Here is a 27,765-nt window from a genome sequence, read left to right as displayed (position 1 = left end):
CATAAGGCGTTTTGCATTTTAGTAATGCGTTTGTGGGGCTTCGGTTTGTCAAATAAGCAGAGACATAAACCGCCTCTCCCCACAAGGCATACGGCATACTACTTTCATGTAGTATAGTTATAGCTTTTTCCATCAGAGTGCGATTCATACGCTCGCTCACTCCGTTTTGTTGAGGAGTATATGGTGCGGTAGGTATCATTTGGATCCCTTTGCCACTGCAAAAGGCCATGAATTCTTTACCAAAGTACTCGCCACCATTATCCGATGTTAACATGGAAATTCTCGAATTAAATTGAGCAGTAACCATTGCTTCATACTCCACAAACTTCTGAAACACATCACTCTTATTTCTGATTAAGTAAATTATCACGAAATGAGTGAAATCATCAATAAAAGAGACATAATAACTAAACCCATCATATGTCTTTTATGTCATTTGCCCACAAACGTCGCTATGGATCAATTCTAATGGCCTCTTTGAACGACCCTTCCCGTCTTTATTAAACGCTTCTCGTGATTACTTACCTATTATGCAACTTTCGCATACAATAGGATCAAGCACCTCACTTTTAAGTTTAATATCGAGCCCTTTCACCATATTATTCTGCACTAGCTTTTTCAAATTTGTTTCTCCCAAGTGAGCAAACCGTTGATGCCAAACATGCATATTCCTTGCAACTTTACCCAAATTCGCACAATCATTCGTTTGCCTCAAACATTCATCCATTTTTACATCAAGCACGTAAAGTCCATTTAATTTTCTGCCTTTTGCAATCACCTGATCGTTTTCATCCAAAATTTGAACTTTCCCGTTATAGAATATAACTTTCTTACCTGCCTCCTCAATTTTGGAAACAGAAATAAGGTTACAGTGCAACTCAGGAATAAAATATGCTTTGTAAAGGTTCAATCGGAATCTTTTATTACCAATGTCGCTACGTACAACTGCATTACCCATTTGATTACATCTCACTGTATCACCATTAGCCATTGAAATCGACTGCTCATTTCCTGTCATTTCCCACAAATGGTTAAAATATCCCATTTCACGAAGCATATGCGCACTCGCGCCGGAATCAATATAAAAAGGCAATGTTACAGGTAACTCATTAAATGACGTATCCTGAACCCTTTTGTCCCTAAGCTTATCCTCCTCAATTTGCTTCACGCGAACCATATTTATGCGTTCTAGAGGAATCCTCACTTTAAAACCGTTCAGGCGATCTACCTCTGTTACCCTATCATTTGCTCCAGCACCAACTTGAGCCATCAATGCCACATTTGAAATGGCACCGGCAAGATTGTTGATTGATTTCTTCTCCTTGCGAAATTTCTTCTTGAACTGGAAACAATTTCGACGCTTGTGGCCAGCTTTGCCACATTCGAAGCAAGTAATCTGCGTTTTCTGATCAGGAACATTGCGCTTCGTATTCTGGTTCTGCAAGACCTTCTGTCCAATAAAAGCTGTCTGGGACGACAACCCGGTTTCTTTTGGTATAGCCTCATCAGCATCCAAAAAAATACGTTTAATTTGTTCCAGTGACATTGTCTCTAGATCCTGCTTACGTATCACCGACAACGCGCCCAGCAAATGCTTGAACTGCTCAGGGATGGCAACAAGGAGTGTACGGATTTGCTCCATGTGATCCACTGCCTCTCCCATGCTCTCAAGCTGACGCACAATATCGTGATGAGCAGCAAACAGATCTCTTAAAGTCTGGAATCGTTGGTTGCTCAATAAATACAATTTTGATCGTAACCCGATCATGGCAATCGCCCCCCGCGGTTGGTAAACTTCCTGCAGCTTTTCCATGGCCTGCTTCACTGATCTGCATTGAAGCACGTGACTCATTGAGTCGTCATTCAGCGCCATCCACAACTCGTTTAAGGCCGCATCTTCCTGCTTGATGCGCAAATCAAGCTTCTTCTTACGAGCATTCTCATCTGCTGCCGTGGCGCCAGCCACCGGTTCCGCAAAATCTTCCTCCGCAATCGTTCTTTGCAACGTGTGCAATAAACCATCCTGTTTAAGATGTTGCTCCATCCGAACTTTCCAGAAGGGAAACGACTTCTCTTCACCACTGAACAACGGTGCCAACGAACGACGAGTTTTATTCTCCATAATGCAATTCTGGGCCCATAACCTGTTGAGAGTAGAATGGTAGGAGAATGTCGAACAGTCTAGAAGAATTCCCTCTCAGACCTCTACGACCAACTTACCAGAACACCAAAGTGAAGATGAGCAACGAAGCGAAGGGAAACGTATTCTAGTGAAAACTCACTCTAAATACTCTCCCGCAACCGTGTGATATTATGTTCACGCAATAGACACTAGATCACTGTTAAAACTCTTTGTATTAACTCAGAATAGTTGTTGATAACAATATTGGTTTCTTCTCACTGTCCTGACTACTGAGCGCTCTGTTGCACTAGCGATTGTTCGTCTGCCCTACTCACTACATATGATTGAGTGTGTATTTAGCGATACGCTGTATGTATAATACTGTAATGGAAATTGCCTTGTTCATATAATTTCAACAAACTGCCTAGAAAAATAAACCTGTCTAATGATATAAAAAGTAACAATTTCATAAAAGAATTATGATCTGCGAAAAATATGAATACTTAAATAGATAAATAATTAGTTGTTCTCACTTGCCTGAAAATAGTCTTTAATGTATCATCATTTAAATTGAAAATTATTATAAATTTGAGTTGAATAGGAGTTGAACCATTTCGGCGCATCTACAAATCGCCTGTCTAATCAAAGATTTGGAGCGAATTTCGACATTCTCTTGTATTTGTATTTAAATAATTGAGTCTTAATGAACTATACTGAAAAGAAATGACCCAAAGTGGCATGCGTGGAACTAATGACGAGGTCGAAGATGTCGTTATAATCGTTGAAGCGACGGGTCATTTCTAATATCGGTTGTAGGGAGTGTGGTTAGCGTTGTGCATTTCAAAGTGCAGCAGTGTTCGAGAACAAAGGACACGGGTTGGTGCGTAGAGGTTAATTTGTGATAGAAGATCGGGAACATCATATTCAGCCATAGGAAGCTTAGACACGAAGCTAGTTTACGACGCGGGTCTACGATCTTCTATAGTGTGTAGTTCTAATAATCGACAAGGATCTTCGTATGGTTCAGGTTCAGCAGATCGTTCCAAGGCAATTGACGTAACGCATATCGTATGAATCTGCGCTGGACAGCCTCACTTCGTTGGCTTCAAGTTGTATGATGGGAGCACCCACGTTTGCAAATTCCAACGGTGAAAATGGTAGCTTATAAATTAATAATAAAAACCAAACTCAAAAGCAAGAATACGTCGATGTACTATACCATTTCTTGTAACAGACAAGATATTGTCTGTTGCCTTAGAACTGTTTTCACTAAGAAATTTTCAACATTACATTCAGTTTCAAGTGACTATCTCAAGTCACCAGAATCAAAACATTTATGCAACAAAATTTAAGCCCCTCCCGAAACAAAATCCTGGCTACGGGCCTGCGCGCCGATGTGATGCACAGTCACCAGGCGACAGAAAATATTCCATCAAGGAACGAGTTATTGATTGACTATAGAAGTATGCGCCTCTAGGGTTATGGCCACGACGCAATCCTTATTAATCCACAAGTTGACAGACAACTAGATGTTATCAAACTCTTCTCTGACTGGATTTACCAGGAAGGACTCAAATGAAAATGACTTGTTCTACAAGCCCACAGGCGGAGACCACTGATGGTGTGAGTGTGAGTTTTTCAAACGTTCGCTTCTTAGAAATCGAAGATTGAAGGCAGTCAAGTAAAAGTGAGGAAAAATATAAACTTGAATTTCGCATAATTTTTTTTATAAATTAAGGTAACATTCGCAAGCTTTACCAACGGCACTCGGTCAAATCCTGCTCTTCGCCGTTAAATTACCAAGAGATTAATTATCGAGCAACAAGTCACAGCCGTCATCATTCATCAAGTAGCAGCGTATCTAGAGGAAATTTTCACATTCACTTCTTGGCAACAGCATTCCCCGTCACTTGAACAGTAGCAGAAGCGTAAACACACACCAGCAACCCACCCGGAATCAGTTGACAGCGATCAAATCTGCATACACTTAGGCACAGCCACGTAGCGCTACATCCGCAAGGAAATGGCTTCCGTATCCGATATCCATCCTCCGAAGAGTGAGTGGGATGCTATCTTTGTACCCTCCCCCGTGATACATAAATACGCCGCTGCTCTGTGGGCAGAGAGGCAGACAGCGGCAGAAAGGATGGGCAGAATACATACACGCTTCTAGCACGGTTGCAATGCCAGAGAAATGATTCGATGCTTCAGCAAAATTCGATTGAATTTTCGCGTGGTGAGAGGGCGGTAGGTATTACGTAAAACGTACCACGAACCGTGAATCGCTTCACGTAACACATTGTACGAAATGATACCACAGGAGTCGCTGGAGGCTGCGAGTTTTTGGTAGAAATATTATGTTCGCACTTCCCACGCGGAGGTTCAGGTTAAGTGGCAGTGTTAGGATGTTGAAGCAAAAGTGTGGGGGGTCAACAAGTAATCAATCGGAATGGATTTCAAACCAGATATGGACCAGGGTTTCGCTTGTTATGTCTGATGAAGCCATTTTAACCGTGGTTATTTCAGCGCCACATTGCACAGTGGGATGGGCCCGGGCTTAAGGTCATATATGAAGGTTCGATATTCTTACTAGTATTTTTCTCTTATCAGCTGAGCTATCATAGTCATTTTTGCAAGTTTTTGGGTGATTTGAACGTAAAATGAATTTTTGACAACTTCTTGAAGGGCATAACTCAAGTTTTTTTTGCATAATTTGATCATAAAAGCTGCATTCGGTTATTTTCAGTTTTCGAAGGCATTGCATTGCTTCATCAAAATTATCCATGTGATTAAATTACATCGCAAAATTACCAAAACTAGGTCACTAGCTGGCTTAGTTATTGTTTAGATAACTATTTGCCTTGAACTTTTATTGAATTCGAACTTCTAATGCGATAACAACAACGACGCCCGTGAATGCCCACGATCGCACTGTACTCATTCGACAGATTTTAATTTTCTCTTTAAAATAGGTCTATATTAGTTTTGCGAAAACTTTCGATAAGCGGCCAAAATTTAAAAAAAATTGAATGGAGACGCATGGTTATTACTGATATTAAATTTGAATGATCACTTTACAGCTAGACTAATGACACGAATACATGCACAACTTTCAAATAGCATTGAGAGCATGATATACGAGTGTTACTATTGATCAAGAGAGAGGATCCGAGTGGAAAGTATGGTTTTTTAGGTGGTGAAGGTATTCAGAATGCTTTAAATTCAGTAAATATTTTCAACCAATTGAAATATGTAATTAAATGTTTCTGGAACTATTCCTTGATAACTTACGCAGTAACTTTCAAATTGAGTGAAAACAGAAGAAAATGTTGTTTTCATATCAATTAACCCACTAATGGATTTTAACTTCCAAAATTAGTCGAACACATCTTAGTTGATCCGCAGAAACTAAATAATAATTTCTGAACCACAATAATGAGATGTAAATCAATTCATTTCAACATGGAAAACAAATTCAGCTTACCATAATTACTATTGGAAAAATCATTGTAACAGACAATATGCATACTTTTGAGCCACCCTAATAGGTAGTAAAGTTAATTTCTAATATTTTTACAACCAAGATAGAAATTCAGCGTACAAAAATTCATTTACAAAATTTTTGAACCATCACTCCAAAATAATTATTTTTGAGCCACCCTAATTTATATTGAAGATTTTTTTAACAAGCTTTAATGTCACAAACGATTTGGTGCACGGAAATAAATAGATACAAACTTTAAGAACATTTTCGATACAATAGATATTTTTGAGGCACCCTAATGAATAGTAAATGTTTTTGCCTTTCTCATCTTAAGAAAGGCTATGCAATCACTGTAAAAATCTACATTTTATCCAAGGCCTGGAGGGCTGAGTGTCATATACCATTCGATTCAGTTCGTCGAGATCGGAAAATGTGTGTGAATGGGGCGGATAGCGATAGCGGATAGCAGATAGCGGATAACGGATAGCTGATCGCGATAGCGGATTGTGGATAGCGGATACCGATAGCGGATAGCGATAGCGGATAGCTGATAGCGATGGCGATAGCGGATTGTGGATAGCGGATAGCGGAGAGTGTATAGCGATTGCGGATAGCTGAAAGCGGTAGCGGATAGCTGAAAGCGATAGCGGATTGTGGACAGCGGATAGCGGAGAGTGGATAGCGATTGCGAATAGTGGAATTCCGCACGTGGTATTTTGCACGTGCATTTTCTAACCTGGATCATTGCAGGTGAAATTCTACATGTGAAATTTTGCATGTGAAATTTTGCATGTGATCTTTCAAGACGAATTTTGCACGTGAAATTTCGCTGCGGAATTTCGCACGTGGAATTTCGCCAATGGAATTTTGCACGAGGAATTTCGCGCGTAAAATTATGCACGTGGGTTGTAGCGCCTGGAATTTTACACGTAATATTTTGCACGTGCATTTTTGTACCAGGAATCTTATACGTGAAATTTTGCACGCGCATCTCCGTACCTGGAATTCTGCACATGCAATTTTGCACGTGTATTTTTGCACCCGGAACTTCCCTCGTAAAATCTTGCACGTGCGTTTTCGTGCCCGGAATTTTGCACATGATTTTTCACAACGAATTTTGCGCGTAAAATTCCGCACGTGGAATTTCGCAGGTGGAATATTGAACGTAGAATTTTGCACGTAAAATTTTGCACGTGCGTTTTCGTGCCCGGAATTTTGCACATGATTTTTCACAACGAATTTTGCGCGTAAAATTCCGCACGTGGAATTTCGCAGGTGGAATGTTGAACGTAGAATTTTGCACGTAAAATTTTGCACGTGCGTTATCGCGCCTGGAACTTTTGACGTGAAATTTTGCACGTGCATTTTCGTGCCTGGAATTTTGCACGTGATTTTCCACGACGAATTTCGCTCGTTGAATTTTGCACGTGGAATTTTGCAGATGGAATATTGCACGTGGAATACAGCAAGTAAAATTTTGCACGTGCATTGCGCGCCTGGAATTTCGCCCTTGATATCTCGCACGCGCATTTTCCTGCTGCGCATAGCGGGTAGCGGATAGTGGATAGCGGATAGCGGATAGCGGATGGCGGATAGCGGATAGCGATAGCGGATATTGGATGGCAGAAGGCGATAGCGGGTAGCGATAGCGGATAGCTATAGCAGATACAACTATCAACATGGAGGATAGCGGATAGCAGATAGTGGATAGTGGATAGCGGATAGCGGATGGAGGATAGCGGATAGCAGATAGCGGTTAGCGGATAGCGGCTGGCGGATGGAGGATAGCGGATGGCGGATAGCATATGGAGGATAGCGGATAGCGGATGGCGGATAGCGGACGGCGGATAGCCATAGCGATAGCGACAGCGATAGCTGTAGCGGATATTGGATGGCAGATAGCGATAGCGGGGAGCGATAGCGGATAGCTATAGAAGATGGAGGATACCGTATAGCAGATAGTAGATATCGGATAGCGATAGCGGATAGCGGATGGAGGATAGCGGATTGCGGATAGCAGATTGAGGATAGCGATAGCGATAGCCGATAGCGGATATTGGATGGCAGATAGCGGATAGCTATAGCAGATGGAGGATAGCGGATAGTAGATAGCGGATAGCGATGGCGAATACCAGATGGCGGATAGTGGATAACGATAGCGGATAGCGACAGCAGATGGCGGATGGCGGATAGCGATAGCGGATAACGGATAGCGGATTGCAAGTGGAATTTTGCACATGCTTTGTTGTGCCTGGAACTTCGCACGTGAAATTTTGCACGTGCATTTTCGTACCTGTAGCTTTGCTCGTGTAATTTTGTACGTGCATTTTCGTGCCTGGAAATTTTCACGTGATTTTTCACGACGAATTTTACCCGTGAAATTCCGCCCGTGGAATTTTGCACGTGGAATTCCGCACGTGGAATTTCGCAGGTGGAATATTGCACGTGGAATTTTGCACGCAAAATTTTGCGCGCGCATTGTCGCGTCTGGAACTTCGCACTTGATATCCCTTGTTATAATCCTGAATTCCTATTCAAATAAAAAAATGGCCTGAATTAAGTTTGTGATTTTCAGAGTGATGGCAAAACCTTGCTATATGTAGGTAGTAAAAAGTAAGTCCTGAGGCTAGACATAACGCTTTGCTCTGAAAGAATTTCGCTTGACCTGGGAAATTGGCAGGTTCCAATTGAAACTGAACCGGCTCTATACGATCATAAATGTATATATTTTTCGATCATTTTGATGTCACTTTCAATATGATAACATATCGTAGTCCTAAATCTACAAACTGGGACCACTTTGTGGAAAACTTGGGTCTAAATTTCATAGATATTTTCCAACAATTAGTCAACTAGACGACTTAGATGACACCGTGGATACGAAAAACTCATTCATGGTAGTATCCTACGGAGAAGCTTGTCCACTCCGGGGGACTAGAGGAACCCCTTGGTAGAGGGTTGAGCTTGAGAGAATGAAGAAGGATGTGAGAAGATCTTGGAACTGGCGTCAGCGTTATGACTCCAGGGCTTCCAGGTCAGCGCGTAGTGTATATAAGAAATGTCTTAGATCTCCAGAGCGGGCTGGCTGGCAAAACCTATGCACTAATGTCTCTAATCTGAACAAGGCCAGCAGGTTAAATGAAATTCTCTTGAAATCGAAAGATTTTCAGATGAATTCCTTAAAAACCAGAGATGGTGTTTATGTGACGGACGAAAAAGATGTTCTTAATTGTCTCTTCGACACACACACTTTCCAGGTTGTATCGATCCGGAGCTGAACAATGTTCACAGATCTCATTTTGGTGATTCGGATTCCTCGTGGGCGTTAGCACGCACATTGGTTTCCACTGAATTGGTCAAGTGGGCAGTTGACAGCTTTGTTCCATACAAATCACCCGGAAAAGATGGAATACTTCCCGTGTACTGCAAAAGGGATTTGATATTCTTAAACATGTCTTGAAAAAGATTATGCTTTCCAGTCTTGCTACCGGGTATATCCCGAAAGCATGGCGAGAAATAACTGTTAGATTTATTCCCAAAGGGGGGCGCTCAAGCTATGAAGAAGCCAAGAGTTCACGCCTATCAGCTTAAGTTCTTTTCTTCTGAAAGCTTTGGAACGGATAATCGATCATCACATCAGGAACGTTAGTTTAGTTGAATATCCACTGCACAAAATACAACATGCATATCAGTGTGGGATATCCACGATCACTCTGCTTCACGATGTTGTTTACAACATTGAGAAAGCCTTCTCGCTCAAGCAATCTAGCTTGGGTGTATTCCTAGATATTGAGGGTGCTTTTGACAATGTGTCCTTTCAGTCTATTCTGGAAGCGACGCGCGGTCATGGGATACCTGCATGTATCTCGGGTTGGATAAACGCAATGCTTAGTAACCGCATACTTTGCTCGTCACTGCGACAGGCTGAGATACGGAAGTTGAGTATTTGCGGTTGTCCTCAGGGCGGCGTTCTGTCACCTTTGTTATGGAACTTGGTGGCCGACTGCTGCTCTTGAGGTACTTCTAAATATCAAACCATTACACATACACTTAAAACAAGAAGCACTATCATGTGCATACAGACTGCAGGTTACTGGGCTTTGGAACAGTAATCATGTTGATCTTGCTACCAGTCATACACGATTGTGGTCACAAATGGTTACATGGGGTGAAGATATGCTAGCTCCCAGCGATATTACACTCATATGTAGCTTTCCTTACAGGACATTCCATGTGAAAATTCCCTCTCGAGGGGAGTGGTTGTCTGGCTTTATGGAAAGACAACAACAAACGCAAATGGTCTGTTACACTGACGGTTCTCTGATGAAGGGACGTGGTGGTGTTGGTGTCTATTGTCGTGAAATGAGATTGGAACAATCTCACTCACTAGGTAGATACTGTACTGTATTCCAAGCAGAAATCGTGCAGAAGATCGCGTGCAGAACCCAAATCGAAGAACTAAGCATTGTCAACACTATCTACCTTGTCTGGGTGCCAGGACATTGCGGTATTACTGGAAATGAATGGGCTGACGAATTGGCTAGGGCAAGTTCATCGATTGACTGCGTTGGTCCTGAGCCCGCGCTGCCAATTTCGATAAATTGGATAAGGGAAAAAATACGGTCCTGGGCTTCGTCCGAGCACCGCAATTATTGGAAAAATCTACAAACGTGTCGCCAAACAAAAGTGTTTCTAGAACAACCGTGCCCAGTGATTTCGAAAAATCTCCTGCATTTTTCGATGCTCCACTGCGGCATGCTGACCAGGGCTTTAACCGGCCACTGCAAACTCAATTATCACATGGCAACTGATCAGCGCGCTGAGTCTTTTTCATGTGATCTTTGTGAATCCGACTACGGAACCTCATATCATCTGATATGCAACTGTCCAGCGGTAGCGCAATTGCGATTTCGAGTCTTCGGTCGTCATTATATAGACGAAACCATATTTGGACGACTGAAACTCAAAGTTCTTATCCAATGTGGTAAAGAGCTTTAGGCTTATTCGAAGGCAAGTTGAACTACTTGTGAGTTTAACTTACCTGTTGTTTATTTTTGTTTTTGTGCTGTTGTTTTCCCACCCATCCAATTCTACTTCCCCACACCTCCTTGTCCTTTCCTTCCGCTCAGGAAATGATGATATCACACGGCAAGGCACAAATCCCCGACTACATACGGGGAACGTGCCATTTAAGCCAATATGTTCTGATTCCTGATTCCGCATTGCTATGTTGTGAGGTACTTTGTCAAAAGCAGAACACATATTTTTCAAGATCTGTCATTTATTCATCTGTAACTTTGCTGAACGCACCATACTGATTAAAAAGTTGTCTTGGCGATATATTTTAGTTTATTTTGGTTGGTACCATTTTTACATAGGTCCTATTGGAATATTAGTCGGGACTCAACATGACGTTTTTGGAATATTGAAAATAGCGTTCTACAAAAATTGGAAAAATTGTGCAAAGTGTCAACCGAATTAGAAATGATCAACCAGCAAGGATTTGCCTACCTCCCTTCGTGGAATGACGGACGAGGATGAACAATACTGTTAGCTAGTTATTTGCGATTCTACGGCTATCCTTCACAGCAAAACCCAAGCTGTAACTCGTTCTTGTTTGTGGTGACAGAAATAAACCCCAGAGATTATGGTGTACTTTACGATTCCATTATTAAATAACTGCTCTGTGCTCGACGGCGGCTTTTCAATCGTTCTACATGAGAATTTTTCACTTGTTTGCTCTGTGTAGATTTTGACGAGATGACAAGAACTCGAGTGTTGATTAAGGCAGCCCTGGCAGTTGTGTGAGAAATATTCATAGAAAAATATTGCAGTTTTAAAACGAATCTCTCTACAAACACTCCTGAGTATCCAGAGTGAATTAATGAGTTGCAGATGTATAATAACTTTATTGTCACGGTTAGTCTTTACATTTTTCTACTAATGAGTCTCTTACTTGAATCCCGTTATTACCGGATAAACTTCTAGAGACGATGACATTTTCAATTTTTGTCAAGTTCTTCTGACTTAACCGACAAACAGCTCTAACTAGAAAACAGGTTGTTTGAAGTCAAATTTCCATTTAAGGGAGGCGCCTGGGCCTGTTCATGTGCATTGTAAATTATTGTCGCTGGAAATGGTTACAACGTTGGTTTAATTCAGAACACGCACTCAACAGGCAGTAGTACCAGTATGGGCGTGGCAAAACACGGTTCATGTATAATTAATCCACTGATGCCGATATATAAACGGAGATGGGACCATCACGGAAAACTGTATCAAATATGTTGCAATGTGCAACATATATGGAAAATAAACTATAACAAATGCGTTTTCATAGAAAAGGTTAAAAATTGTTATAAAAATTGTCTATATATTCTGGAAAGAAATCATAAATTTACTGGATTTTCGGCTTCTGCTTTTTTATTAGAACGGCAGTTTTAAGCTGCCCGACGCTTCGGCCATGTAGCCTTTTTCAAAGGAAATACGTTACGTATTATCTTTGAAAAAGGCTATAACCAGGGGACGAAACGTCGGGCAGCTCAAACCAGCCGTTCTAATAAAACAAACTGCTAAAGCCGAAAATCCAGTAAATATTCATCCGGTCGTCCCCCTAAGTCAGAAATTATAAAAATGCTGGATAAACATTCAGACAACAGAAACAATTCAGAATTTATGTTCATCATTTCTTGATAGTTATTTAACCAAATTATTGTTCTAGAGAGTACTGAACTATTTATTTAAAATTGTTGCAAAAACTGACCCAAACTTTATTTTGTAGGATTGCTTTTATTCCAGTTAGGTTAAAAGCTTTCCTTTGCCCTGAAATCCCGAAATTAGTTTGCGTGCTGAGAATACTTGTTTCTACACAATTTTAAAATTATATTGGATTCAAAATAATTTTATTGCTTTTAAGCGTGTTTAATTTTGAAATGCGAAAATTAATGATATAAATAACCCAGCAAATTTATCATCCTCAATGTTTTCACTTCCTTAAGGCAGTATTGAGCCCGAGTAATGGTCACCATTTGCCTATCAATTTCAACAACCGCAAAACGATCCAATTTTAAAACTGATACCAAACGAACTTCACAACGAATGATTGAAAATTAATATCCGCAAAACCACACAATTGAAATGGCTATTGTTCGGTTTGCATTCAGCAACAGAACAGGGTGGATGGGCCTGGGTAACCAAACTACCCATTTACGGTTGATAATGGTCCTCCGTTGACGGCTGCCAATTGTTCATTCCCGATTAAAAATTGACGTTCGCTGATGATGAAAATTCGAAATAAAATAACAGACTGTGTGTTCTCTCTCCTTTTCCCCCTTCTCCAACAGGCCCTGTGACCGGAATCTGCGAGACTGCGAGTTAATATCGTGTCGATTGAGGCGGGTGGAACCACTCTGTCGGCTGCCCGGATCCGCCCTGCAGCAGCTGGCCATGTGTGGATTCTATGAGGATCTGGAAAAGGGAGTCACGCGTGAGTATTCATCGCGGTTAATTCGATTTTGTTTCCCGTCCGTTGGCTTAGTCGGTTAGCTAGAAAATAATGCAAGCTAATTTCTCTGCTTCAGTGTTTCGGGCCGGTGAGCAGGGCCGCTACTGGTACGCAGTACTCGGCGGTCAACTGGAAGTACGTTACCATGGAGCGGAAGCCAAGGATAGTAAGGTAGGATATAATTCAACCTCAATTTCATCAGCAGTCATAGTGTAGGCTAAATTATAAATGCTATTCATACTTGAAATTTGGTGGAGCAAACAAAAAGTTAGAGGTGGAACAATTACTTAAAACCTGTTTTAATCCACCTAGCGGTGCAATTGTGCCTTTCTTATTTCTCTATGGCACGGAGGCTTTTTAGGTTCAACATAATTGTGGAAATGTCCATTACATTCTTAGTACACTTTGCACTTATACACAATGGCATGCCAGCCACGAACTTGATGAGCTACGTGTCGACGGTGAAACACTTGAAACAAAAAAATATCATACTCCATTAGCCTAATCAGCATTAGATCAATGTTATCTGCTTGCTAACTCATTTTGTCATGCGGGGGTGGGTATGTGAGGAGGGCGAAAGTCCCATGAACGAACGACTCCCCAGCTTAAATTGGTATGCTTTGTGCTGGATGGGGTGGTGGTCTGAGGGGTGATTTAAGGAGATTTTTAAAGGAGGGGAGTGAACAGTAGAGGGGGGGTGTAACCCCTCTCCTTAAACCATCAACTACGCCCCTGTTAAAATCCAGAAACCTTATGAGAGTCGAAAAAAAATTTGGCCGGGATTAGGTTGACGTTTTTCAGAGTGATTGCATAACCTTTCTATATGAGAAAGGCAAAAATGTGCCAAAATCCAAAAAAGTGAATTGTCGTCAAATTTATTATCAAGTTTGCATCAAATCTCGACGTTTCATGCACCTTGAACACATTTAGCATCAAAAATAAAAATTCTATTTTTAATTTTTCCTATAGTTTATATGAGAAATTTCTGTGTGGCCGCACTCTGAAACCCGTAATTCCGGAACCAGAATTCCGATCGATCCAAAATTCAATAGCAGCCGATGGGAAGGTTGCACCTTTCATTTGAGACTAAGTTTGGACAAATCGATCCAGCCATCTCTGAGAAAAATGAGTGACATTATTTGACACATACGCACATACATACACACACACATACACACACATACATACATACACACACACATACAGACTTTTTCCGATCTCGACGAACTGAGTCGAATGGGATATGACACTCGGCCCTCCGGGCCGGGATTAGGTTGACGTTTTTCAGAGTGATTGCATAACCTTTCTATATGAGAAAGGCAAAAAGGTCGCAATTCAGTTGACCATTCGTGGCGGCTGAATGAGGGATGACAGAAAAATGCGCAAACAATGCAAAGGTAGAAGAATGTAAAATTTTACTTCCTTTGCCGAACAATGACTACTTCGCATACAATCGAAGCTAGCATAATAAAGGTCGACCCTTGGTACTCGGAGGGCAACGAACGAACGGTCAATTGGGCTACTGTCGTGGCGTCCGTTTTGACTCACAATTCGACAGCAAAGATCCTATTTCAACAACAATGTCCGGTATGTGAATCAATAGTACTGTGCTTTTCGCCATTGAGTGGTTTGGCATTATGAAGGGAAAGCCGAAAATGCCAATCTGGATTTCAATAGGGTGGAAGATGGCAGGCAGTAGTTTTTTGCCTTTCTTAATTGAAAGGTTGCGCAATTGCTCTGAAAATCGACTTTTCAACCAAGTGTCATATACCATTCGATTTATTTGGTCAACGTTATTATATCGGCACAAATACAAGATACATAACACAAATATTTCAAAATTTGATTCCAAACACATTAAAACTTTGCTCAACTTATCCTCTGGAATCGGCATATCGTCTTGCGTCAGAAGCTCTTGGAGTGCTAAGCATCGACTTTTTGATAACGGATAACTCCTTCTCCAACTTCAGCTCCTTCAGTGCCGCCAGTAGCTTCTTCGGAACGACTACAGTCGTCGAGGGCACAACAGAAACAACTCTCAGAACCACATCCCCAGTGGCGTAGTAAGAAAATTTTTCGGGGGGGGATATGAAATTTTTTTTGTATGTATACGAAAAAAATGTTCAAAAACATTCTGAGCAGGAAAAAAATGTTCAAAAACCAACAACTCAGTGAACGGGTTAGGGTAGTCAAGGTAGGAAAGCTAGCTGTTGGTATAGAATAAATGCTCTTTCCCTACGAGGACAATCTGGGCGGCAAACTTCAGACAGTCTAATTTACTGAGCCCTTCGGTTCCCTTGTGCCATTCAGTACCACTTCCTCGTTGAGCTTCCGACTGGTTCGCGAACTATTCGATCTAGTCCCAGACGATAGATCTATCCTACTCCACCGAAAAGTTCCCCGGCGAGAGAAGTTCGAAAGCGAGCCAACCAGCCAGGTGCTGCGGTCAGTTCGGCGATTCCAGTAGAGTAGGGCATCCGGTTTGCTGGAGCCCCGGCGCGACTGGTGGTGTATCGTCGCGGTCTACACGGTCTCGTTCCCGTCGGTGAATCTGACTGTAAGCTGACGGAGAGGTCTCAGACAAAAGAAGTTCTCCCGATACCAATTCTTGTTTGGTTTCAGTACCACAATTTCTTGAGCCCTTTGACTCCGTAACCGGTGCCATTTAGCACCGCAACTCCTTTAAGCCATTTAGTTCTTGTTGAGGAGTGAAAGTGCCTAGAGCTATATTTATTAATCTAAATTTAAATGAATTCTTTAAGCCTAAATACTAAGTAAACTAAACCGGAATGAATTAAAACTAATTGCCTGAATTAAATAAACTTATAAATGCCCACCACCAAAAAACCCGAACAAGTGTGTGTCACCCTACTAATTCTGCAATACAGCATAAACTGCGATAGCAAGACCGTACCGATCAATCAGACACCACACCAGCACACAGAAGAAATGATCGCTGCACCGTGTGAGACGGAATAGACAAATCAGCTGACAAAGGCAGTGGTTAATAATATCTCGATCGATGCAGTACCGTTCGTGCGTACCCCAGTGAAATCGGCCGTCGCGAGTGAAGGAATAAATAAATAAGCTTGTTGCGAATATTTTCACTGCAAGGTAACATTCCCGGGAAACTGCAAGTGAAGTGCAAGTTGTGAGCCGTATGTAATTAATGAATCCACGGCAGTAGTAAAGCCCTTGCAGTGCAGTGTCGAGTAAAGAAAAGCAATCCCAAGTGAGTGAACAAAGGGCTGCAAGGCAGCATACCCATCCATAGAACGGGTAAAACGGGGACCTTAGTAGTGTAGTGAAGTGATTGCGATAAAACTGGGTGCTCACCAATGATCATCCTGGGCCGTCTCAGTAGATAGACGGAAGAAAATCCTCCGAACCCGGAACCCCATGTAAGTCGCCCAAACAGTTCTCTTCTTGGGCCATTTAGCACTACTTCCTTGATGGTCCATTCAGTCCTCGACTTGTTCGCGAACAACTCGGTCTAGTCCCCGACGATGGACCTGACCTACTACCGACAGAGAATTCCCCGGCGAGAGAAGTCCTCCCGAGATCGAGCTAATCAGCTAGGTGCCGCGGTCAGTTCGGCGATTCTGGTGAAGCAGGGTATCCGATGCACTGGTGCGCCGATGAGCCGCACCAGTGCATCTCGAGTGGTGTCTCGTCGCTGTCTATTCAGCTGTCCCCAGCGGTGAATCTAGCTTACGCTAACGGAGAGTTCCCTAGCGAAAAAAGTTTTCCCAATATCGATTCTTTTTTGGTTTTCGCTATTTTTCTATCAGAACAACAAGTGGGGTGCCGTGGTCGGTCTGGAAAATCCTCATGGAGCGTGACGTCCGGTTCGCTGGCGGTTCGACGACCTATACTCGCTGCTCTGTTGCAGTCTATTCGATTAGTCCTCGGCGGTCATGATCTACATCAACGGTTCTCAACCTTTTTCGTACCACGGACCCCTTAGATATCACACTGGGTTGCTGCGGACCCCCACAGATAAACAACAATTTTATATGCTATGAATATGTTATTTTAAATTTGTTAGGAAACAAGATTTGAAATTTCAATATGCACTCGGAAAATATATTTTTCTTCGCGGACTCCCAGCAATGACTTCGCGGTCCCCTAGGGGCCCGCAGACCCCAGGTTGAGAATCACTGATCTACATCATATCTCTGTTTACTGCGTTCCACGTCTCTACGTCGCTTCTCATTCTATAGGCTACATTATCCAGGTTGATGTCCGGTCCTCCGGTTTTAAGTAGCTCTCTGCACGTCACTTCAAACCTCGGACATTCAAAGACTCTCCTCGGACATTCAAAGACTTCAAACCTCGAACATTCAAAGACGCTCCAAGCACAGTGTTGACGTTGCGTACCCACACCGATGAAGATACTCCTTAAGCAGCCGTGGCTCGGTAGGAGCTGTTTCAGGTGGAAGGTCATCTCTCCGTGCTTTCTATTGACCCACGTCGACAGGTTTGGATGAGCCGGTAGGTCCACTTTCCTTTCTCCGTATTATCCCATTCCTGCTGCTGCGTCACCATCGAATCGATTCTCATCATCTTCCTCACGTTTCTGACGTTTCATTGATTGTAGCAGTTGATATCCTCCGTCAGGGTAATGCAGATGGGGATCATCTCGGCGTCAAGGCATACTGCGGTACGGTACGTAATCGCAACTCGTACGACCAGCAGTCGAAGCGTCCTGTTCAGCTTTTCGCAATTTCACTTGGTTTTCAGCGCCGCACCCCAAGCAGGAGCCCCATATCGCAGTATCGATGACGAAACACTAGATAAAGACCCTACAGCTCAATCAGTCGTCGATTATCACTCCCAATTGCTTCAGTGCACGCTTCGATGCATTCGAAAGCCCTTCGATGGTGATCTGTATCAGCTGAACCGCTTTGCAGTTGCTGTGCAACAACAAATCCGTCTTGTAGTGAGCTATTTGCAGCTTGACCCATTCATCCAGCTCTCGATCGCATCTATTGTCTCCGTCACCGACACCTCTATTTCTTCAAGTATCTCACAGTTAGTGACACATCGTCCACGAAACCAACGATTTTCATTTTCCTGGGCAGCCGCAGTGTTAAGACCCCACACTGATAGAATATATTCGTAAGTCGCTAGGAATTAATTTCGTACAAACAACTTTCGTAAAATTTCGAATTTTTCGTACATATGATGAATCGTTCGTAGTTCTATCGAAACACTTATTTTTTATTACGAGTTTATCGTGAAAACCACGAAATGACTTTCGTTAGCTTATTACGAAACAGCTTCATTCAGCAAACGAGTCGTTCGCTGTTATATACGAATATCTTTGTAATATTTACGAGCACCATTCGTCAAACCGTCCACGCAAAAGAGCAATATGGAGCCATTGTTGCTATTCGTCAGATAATTGTTGTTGTTTGACTATTTAGTAGTCGTATCCGTGTCCGCCGGTTGCAGGAAGATTTCCTGGAGCTCTTTCGCTTCCAGTTGATTCAGAATCTGGAGCAGTACAGAATCAGTTGAGCCGTCGCGAACTGTTCGTTGATTTTGCATGAATAATTTTGAGTTTTTCTCTGCCGGAGCAATATCGGTGCTGTCAAACATCGATCCTAAAAGATCGTTTCATTTCTTTCACGAAAAATAATGTCGATAACTTTCGGGCAATGTAAACTAAATAAGTAAAATTTACGAAAACTTTCGTTCATCAATCAAGCGGCCATTTCTTCGTATCACAATAAAATCGATTTGGCCAAATGAAAAACATCGATCCCAAAAGATCGACTGAAAACAATAAGTGGCTAATAAATATGAAAACTTTTCTAAGATAAACGAAAAGATTTCGTGCGACCAACGAAATCGTTCGTAATATACACAAACGTTTATTAAAATAAACAAAACATTTCATTTCATTCACGAAAAATAATGTCGTTATCAACGATAACATTCGTGCAGTGTACATTAAATGTGTAAAATTTACGAAAGCTTTCGTTCACCATACGGCCATTCTTGTTCATGAAATGAACGAAACTTACTATTTACAATGCACGAAAATACTTCGTTGCAGAAAACGACGAATGAATTCGTGCATTGCATGATTCATTATATTCACAAATTTATATTAGGGGCCGTACACAAATGACGTAGCTTTTTTCCGGCGATTTTTGACCCCTCCCTCCCCCCTCGTAGCATTTGGTCACAAAATTCTAACTTCTCCCTCGTAAATAACGTAGCATTTACCTACCCCCTCACCCTAGTCCCATGCAAAGCGGCCGGGGATGAAAATATATATATTTTTCCATTATTTTAAATACATGTCCTTTTAAAATGTTTGACGACTTTTATCAATATTTTCATTATAACAGCAAATTGCGTGCAAAATAAGGCCATTTCATGACAAATATTGTGTTGATAGTTTTCTTTTGAATTTTATATGTCAAGGGGAGTATGCAGAGAAGTTCTCTCAGTTCACAATCCTGCAGCTGCCAATGATTCTGAGAAGCATACGTTCATCTAAATTACTAAATTTTGTTTAGTTGAATCCGAAGTCAAAATTTAATTCAGCTTCCAAACTAAGTCTACTAGTTAGCAACATTAGCTAACTAATGTAGCAAGTTAAATCCACATACAAAATCATTTCGTTTTTTTACGAACTTGTAATTCCGCGAATTTACCTCATGACAAACCGCATCAACCGAATTTACCTCATGAAAAACCGCATGAATTTAAATTTATTTCTCTTGGGAATGGAGTATCATTAAATTGTTGTCTGTAAACAATGGGTCTTAAGCTTAATGCTACGTCGCACAACTTTTGACCCTACCCTCCCCCTCGTCACACTTCGTCACAAATTTGGTATACCCTCCCTACCCCCCAAAATGCTACGTCATTTATGCATGGCCCCTTATCAGTGCATCGTACATCCCATTCCAAAGTGTTGGACAGAGAATGGAGCCCTGAGTAACGCCCGCTGCGACTCACATTGCCTTCTGCCCATTTGTTCGTCTGGAACATCAGTGCTCTGCTCTGGAAGTAGCTCTTCATGATCTGGCTCATTCTTTTATGTCACGTTGCAGCATTGGTCTATTCGAGGCTGGATGGCTCGGTGACTTCCCACACTTTAGCAGCAACATCAGTTTCTGCACCTTCCTCATTTCGAGGATTACCTTCGTCTAAAGACTTCAGCAGTAGTATCCTGAACATGTCCGGATATGCCAGGATCGCAGCTTTCAGCGCCACGGTTGGCATTCCATCCGGACCGAGGGTTTGCTTTGATTTTAGTCACATCGACGCGTCTTTGAGCTCGTCGTTAGTCATTTGCCACTCGACTGTGTTACCTCCGTCTTCTTCGCCGTACGGTGTCGGTGACCAGGTAGTTGAATCGTGATTCGGGAAGAGACCCTCAACGATTATCTTTAGCTTTCAGCTGGTATCGACGGAGCCTCGTCTTCGCCATGACAACTCACCGCGTGTAGCGTACTGAGTTACTCATTTAACCAGTAAGCTGCGCGCCGTTTACTGCATGGCCCTAGTTTTCGTGACATTGTAACGTCACAAGCCGTCACAATCCTTCTTGTTAGCCGTCAGCCGTATCAACGTACTTGATTCCGTTGTTCGCCGAAGTAACTGAACAAAGAGGTTTTCGTTAAAGGCTTTCGTCTTCCATTTTAACTTGCCGCGCGTCCTTCTTCGTGCTGCAGCAGGGTTCCATTGGCCAATGCGGTAGCGAGTCGCCTGGTGGTCTCTCTGGGGATACTTCTCTCACACTCTCCAGTACATGTTCGCCGTCAGTCAAAGACTACAGAATGTGGCGAAATTTCTCTCGATACCGATATCCGTTTCGTGAACCATTAAGCTCCTAGCTCCTCGCTTCGCCGCGATCTGCTCGTTATAGTCCTCGGCGGTTAAGCTAGCCTCCACAACGTGCCGACAGGTAGGTGTCGAGTCTGCAGCCAATTTTCACTACAAGGAAATATTTTCACAAGATAACTTTTGCAAATGAAACTTTGAGAATTTCATTTAAAATATTAGGCATATTTTTGTTTAACATATTCAATTTTTTCAAATTTCTCCAAAATATTTCGGGGGGGGGGGTTTCGTCCCCAAAACCCCCCCCGCTACTACGCCACTGCACATCCCCCTTCCATATTTCTACGGCCTACGGCCTCTGTGGCCAGAGGGGCGATATCTGGCCATTTTTTCACCGTGAGTATCTACCAGATTCCAGTGGAACCCCAGTTCGACCCCTCTAGGCGGTTGTGGTGTAGAAATCGGTCCGATAGAATAATGCGATCTCAGTACAGCGTGAAACGGGCCTTTTCAAGAACACAAGCCTGTTGACTATTTCTTGTACCCCTTCATCCCGTGGCAATGCGAATCTCTCGACCATTGACTGAGGATGGCGCATTCCAGCTTGTCTAAACACCTTCCTTAATCTTTGTTCAAGATAGTTCAGGTCAGTCCGGCTGCATTTGATGATGCCGAAGTTGTAGATCAACACGGAGACAGTAAACATGTTTATTGCTCTGACTTTATTCCCCGTGTTTAGGAAGGATTTCAAGGCACATTTCACTGGAATCCCGGGGAGCTACTGGAATCCGAGATACTTGCACAATTTACCAGGAACCATGTCCCGAATCATGTAGCCATCGTCGATCTCGAAATCACCTGTGCCGACCAATCACCCTGATAGTAGCTGAACTGATCGGCACTTCTATAGAGCAAACTCCATGCCGATGTCACCACTGATTCTTTCGACTAGTTTGATGACTATCCAGTCATTCCGTCGAATTAGCATAGATCTTGAGATTGTCCAAGTAGAAGGTATGGGTTATCTCATCTGGTCAGCTTTCTCCCTACCTTGTATGATAGCCATGACCGTTTCGATTGAGCGCCCTACTGAAAGTGGGCTCATTGCTAATCAAAACTAAAGCGGGTTGTAGGATTCACCTTGGAATATCCCCCCAAGATGCGGAGCGTTCTAGATCGAAAAACGTTTACCCCACTTCTGAGCTGTAGTGGCGTCGTTCATCTTTCCATCGCCTGCCGCAGGAGAGGGCCTCACTGCTACAGCATAAACTTTATGCATCGCCAATATCTTCACGAGAAACGAGTGCAGCATGGAGTCTTATGCCTTCCAAAGATCCCACCGGGGTTGGATACCCGATCTTCACTAAGGTTGCTTGTACCTCAGCTCTCGGCTTTATCACGATCTACTCGATTAGTCCCCGTGCAGTGAACTCACCTTACTCCGACTGAGAGTTCCTCGACGGAGGAATTTCTCCCGATACCGATATCCGTTTCCTTGAGCAATTTAGCTCCCAACGAGCTCTAATTAGATATTTTCCGACGGTGAAACTACCCTTCTCCGACTCAGAGTCCTCGACGGCGGAATTCTTCTAGGTATCGATGTCTGTTTCGCGAGCCAGCTAGCTCACAAATTTGTCTCGCTATAGTCGGAGAGACCACGGAGGTGAATGTACCTTACCGTGAATTCCCCAACGGAAGATTTCTCTCGATACCGATGCTCGTTTCCGTGAGCCATTTAGCTCTCCGCATCGTTCCAATCTACTCGCTCTAGTCCCCTGCGGTGGATCTAGCCTACTCAACGGCCAGCCAGTGGATCCCGTGGTCTGTCCAGCGATTACGGATGGAGCGTAGTTTCCGGCTTACTGGCGCCGATGCTGTTCGTGATCCATCCTACTTCCGAGATACGCGGTAGGGTGTCGAGATGGGTCCGGCGATTCCGGTAAAGCCAGACTTCCGGTTTGCTACATCACGTACTACTCAACTGGTCCACGGCGAACTACATTAAAGTGATAAAAATATGATTCAACTTTATATCTTAATCTTCAGATCTAGGTGAGGCTTATGAGTCTTTTGAATTAAACATCGTCCTACTGGAGCTGTAGAGCTACGGTCTCGGCAGGGATCCCCGTCGAAGTAACTAACTTCAATTTTTTCCTTTTTTATTAACGACTTATAGCGAGTCAAACTTTTTCCTTTTTTATATTGTAACGACATATAATTAGCAAGGGACTGGAAGGTGAAGTATTTTTCAAATATTAAGAGCCATAGTACTCAAGAAAGAGCAAGGATTTGAAGTAAGAAAGTTTTGAAAAGCGTGGAGTAGGGTCAATGAACAAGCTTAGAGTTTCCCGGCTACTTAACTCTTTGTCTTCTGAAACGCAGGAGTCAGGATCTTTTGGCATTAAATGCGAATCACCTGAGTCTGCGGCATGTTCGGACAAGCGTAAAGTTAATTTAATGACTTATGCTGCCGGAACCGACAGCATAAGTCATTAAATTGACTTTACGCTATAAAACAATATAAAAAACTAACTACAATTGCAGACGAGATGGGAAATGTAACCCACTAAAGCTCTGCTTAAGGCCAATTACAGTGATTTTAAATGAGATTTTTTTTGTACGATTCAGATATGTGAAGGCGCAGGGCCTTCAAAATCGCGTGTATTATAACGAATGACTAGAACATTTGTACGTTAACGTGTACGATCGCGTGTGCGTTTGTATGTCGCGTGTGTTAGCATGTACATAACTTCGCGTACATAAATTCTATTTTATTATCGTGTTCTTTTCGCATATTCACGTGTTCCTGGATGATCACGCGCGGACCGTGAATCTGATACTGAATTTTCGGTGTGCAGTTCAGATGCAAGAAGAAAGTGAGGTCTTCCATATCACTAGATTTTCCGACCATGTCGCCATTGAACATGTTGTCTAGTGGATATGAGCTATCTTTTTTCAATTGGTCTAATTGAAGGTATGGACCTAGATTTCTGGTACCGAGGATAGAGACTTCCGGAAGTGACCGATTCATGATCGCGCGAGCGTGGTACTTTGTAGTTTTTCGCTTGAGGCCGCGATTGAAAATTTGAAAAAAATTAATTATGCTGAGACGTTCACCTTATCACCGGGATGTTATCATGTTTGCGAAAACGCGGGTATAAGTTGCGTGGAGGATCGCGAATGGCTTTCAAGCATGTGTATTAGACCGGCAATACTTTTTACTTTTTTTTCTCGGAACACTGCTAATTCGAATGGTAACTGGTAATAGTAATTGTTTCCGCACATCAACGTCTGTAGAGCTGTCGGATTTTATGAAGAGGGAAAACTGTTCGGTTGACGGTGTAGTAAGAACTCGCGGTCACACTAACTAAATTCAGTAGGTTTATTCAGTAGGACTCGCCACTTATTGTAAGCCCTACTGCTCAGTATAAAGCAAAAACTGTGTAATTCGACTGTAATCCATTGTAGGTATATTAGAGAATTGTAAAGACTGTTTCTAGTGGTAACGATACTAATTAACTGTGAATAATGACTATTGATACTAACTCGTTCTGGTAATAGTTTGGACTATATATAGGTTGCTACAACTATTAGATGAACACAACTGTACTGTCCCGGAAATGAGAAACTTCTAGAAAACTGACTGCAGTATGAGTGGTGAACGCAACAAACTGTTCCGTAACGCCTAAGCTACATGGTTCATTATGCGATACCTAACTGTCCTGTACTACAGTGAAGTCTCACTTCCTCGAATTTATGCGATCGTAAAGCTGGCGCAAACAGTAATCATATACAAAATATGAGCTTTTTCCGATAGCTTTAATTTACCCACAAGAGGTTTCAAGTTTCTATAGTAATATATATGGAAACTCGCAAATAAAAACTTAAATTCTAATAAAAAAAATCACAGTCACTTTGCATACCTCAAAGCTTACGGTCGAGTGGCTTATTTTATAAGGAACAGCTTTGTCGAAGATCGCATCTTGATTGGAGTTTCCCCTAAAAAGTTATTTAACTTTGAAGACCAACCAATTTTTTTGAAATTTCCTATTCTAAGCATGTGCGAGAACGAGAGGCAACACATAATACCTTTTTACTGCAAAGTCGGATCAATTTGCAGCCTTCGGCAATGTTGATTGGCAATGTAGATTTTGGGATGCATAAGATCATACTGATATTTTTTACTGAATTTATTGTTTCTATTGCCCTTATTTCATATATTTTCACATACAAAGTTGAAAACTCTTGTGAGTGAACTAGAGCTCACATTTGACAAATGGTATGTGAAGCCAATTACCAATTGATTCAACAGTGTTCCGAAAAAAAGTCAAAATTGTTGCCGGTCTAATGTTTATGTTAACGTGTTTGTCGCGTTTATGTGACTTCGCATGAGTGAATTCGATTTTTTGTCGCCGTGGAACGTGTTGTTTAGTGGATATGAGCGTCATTTCTTTGGTCTACCTAAAGGCATTACATTTACGCTATTTGGGTCGAGAATATGGACTCCTAGACGTAACCAATTCATGATCCCGCGAATACGGACGTTTTCATGTTCATTCCTGCGAATTTATAAGTACCAAAACGTTCACTTAGTCACCGAGGTGGTATCCTGGTTACGAGATCGCGGGCGTAGGTGTGCGTGGATGATCGCGAAGGACACGAGCGTTTGTATGATAACGTGTTTGTCGCGTGTGCAAGCGTGTATGTAACTTCGCGTGTATGCATTAATTTTTATAACAGTGTAAAGTGTTCTTGAATGATCGCGCGAGACCGTGAATTTGATACTTAATTTTTTGTAAACGGTTCAGATGCTAGAAGAGAGTGAGTTCTTCCTTTTCACTAGAGTTCCCGATCATATCGCCATGGAAGTGTTTTCTAGTGAATCTGAGCATCTGTTTACGCTCAATGTACATTTCTAGAACAGAACCGTCTCCTACATAAGCATATTTGCGTACCACTGAAATTATCCAGTTTTGTACATCTCTATCTTTACCGTCAGTATAACCTCTATATACAGATAGATAGTTTCTCGGTCACTCATTCGAGTTGCATACACATACAGTGTGAGCCATATGCGCACTACACAAAACTGTGTTCATTATAAAATGTATCACTGCATATCGTCGAGTCCGTTATAGAAAGAAGATAGAAACAAAACGGTTAAAAGCAGTATAGGCCAAACAAACAGGGTCAGTTTTACATTCGTCTTCGCGTAGTTCAGCTGTCACGAGACGGCCGGTTCACTATATTCTCTATATATTCGGTCAGAACAAATACAGTCCACCAGTAAAAGTGTACCAGATCACGCACTATAGTTTCCTTCGCAAAGTATCACAGGACCTACCACTATTCGGCAAAAACATTGGTCCTTCGAGCCGGATGTGAGTGCTTTTTCTGCGAAGTGAAATTATTTCGAAAAGTATAGACTATAGACTGAGTGGACAAGCAACCAAATCAGTGCACACAATGCAAAGTGAACAAAGGTCGATCGAGCGCAAAGTAGAAGCGTCACTAACGCCGCCATTGCGAAGAAGTTTTTTGTTAGTACGGTTGCTAAGAGAAGAACTGGCCATGCACAGTGAACCGGGTCAATTAGAATTGATTGGTTTCGCACGCCGATGTGAAGATTACCATTTTGCATTCGAAGAGTTGTATTCAACGTACGAATTGTGTACAAAAATGAAACTTGTGAAAGTTCACTACTACCAATTGTGGTCAAGCGTGGCTGCAGATATCTATTATCAGTTACTAAGAATCGAGCAGAGTGATGATTGACCGAGAGAAGAGTATGAAAAATGCCGTGTAAAGGAAATCGGCATCAATAGTGCTTCAGTTCTGCAAACCAGTATGACGAAATCAAAGGCGAAACAAGAAGAAATGTTTATTCAACGAGGCGTCATCCAGTGTTTGCTGTGTCAGGGCACACATGATTTACTACAGTGTAAGATGTTCGAGAATCAGAAGGTTGTGGATCAGCGACAATTTCTGAAACGTCATGGTCTCTGCTACGTCTGTCTTCAGTCAGGCCATTCCCGGATGGATTGCAATAGTGTTGATGTTTGCTGCCGGTGTGGTAACCGCCATGCTTCTGTCGTACATGACGCAGTAACGGCCATTGCGCAAGCCTTCACCATCAATCGACTTCATCCATGCTCTTGCTGTGAAGAAAATCACATGCTGTATCAGTGTGATAAATTTGGACGACTTTCAGCAGAAAAGAGGAAGGAGCTTGCGGTTCAGAAGAAGCTGTGCCTTAACTGTTTCCACGAAGGACACGTGGCGGAAAGATGCCAGAATCCATCAAGTTGCCGCCATTGTGGTCAGCGTCATCATTCCTTGCTGCATTTAGTGTACGGACCAGCAGTGCGTCATTGATCTCTATTTTCTGTTTAAATTTAACCACATTCATCATTATCTTATACCATCTGGTCAATGAATGACCAATTTATCGGCCATCGAGAGGTCATAGTACAATTTAAAGTTAAATGAATTCGAAAACGTTATCAGTTAGTTTATAGCAATGATTCTGGATCCCTGCGATACCATTACCATGCATTGTTCCTGCCCAGTCCATTGGAAGAGACTGTAACAATAGATGCCGCTACCCTTCGGATTTGTATAAATCTACAACCACTCCATCCCTCCACCGCTACTTCATCGTCCTCTAGCTGCTGATGCTGTACAGAGGAGAGTTACACAGACGGAACATTTCGAATCTACGATATACCACAGCAGATTTATTCAACTTCAAGAGACGTTCTTCATGACGACCGACTTGCAATAAGGAAGGTCTCATTACGGTCCATTCAACAGAATGGAAGTGCTTCACTGCGGTGCGTGGCAGGGAGT

The 27,765-nt window shown here is 42.3% G+C and overlaps 1 protein-coding gene across 1 annotated transcript in view; it reads left to right on the top strand.

The window, feature by feature from the left end:
• The window catches only part of LOC131688324 (rap guanine nucleotide exchange factor 4-like), a 491,347-nt gene that overhangs the window by 84,792 nt on the left and 378,790 nt on the right, over positions 1-27,765 (top strand). Inside the window, exons 2-3 of the mRNA XM_058972527.1 lie at positions 12,950-13,092; positions 13,187-13,281. Coding sequence (XP_058828510.1) covers positions 12,950-13,092; positions 13,187-13,281 — 238 coding nt within the window. The remainder of the gene's footprint in view (positions 1-12,949; positions 13,093-13,186; positions 13,282-27,765) is intronic.

Source organism: Topomyia yanbarensis, chromosome 3 (genome assembly GCF_030247195.1).
Source record: "Topomyia yanbarensis strain Yona2022 chromosome 3, ASM3024719v1, whole genome shotgun sequence".
NCBI lineage: Eukaryota > Metazoa > Arthropoda > Insecta > Diptera > Culicidae > Topomyia > Topomyia yanbarensis.
This window is presented reverse-complemented; position numbering and strand designations above follow the sequence as displayed.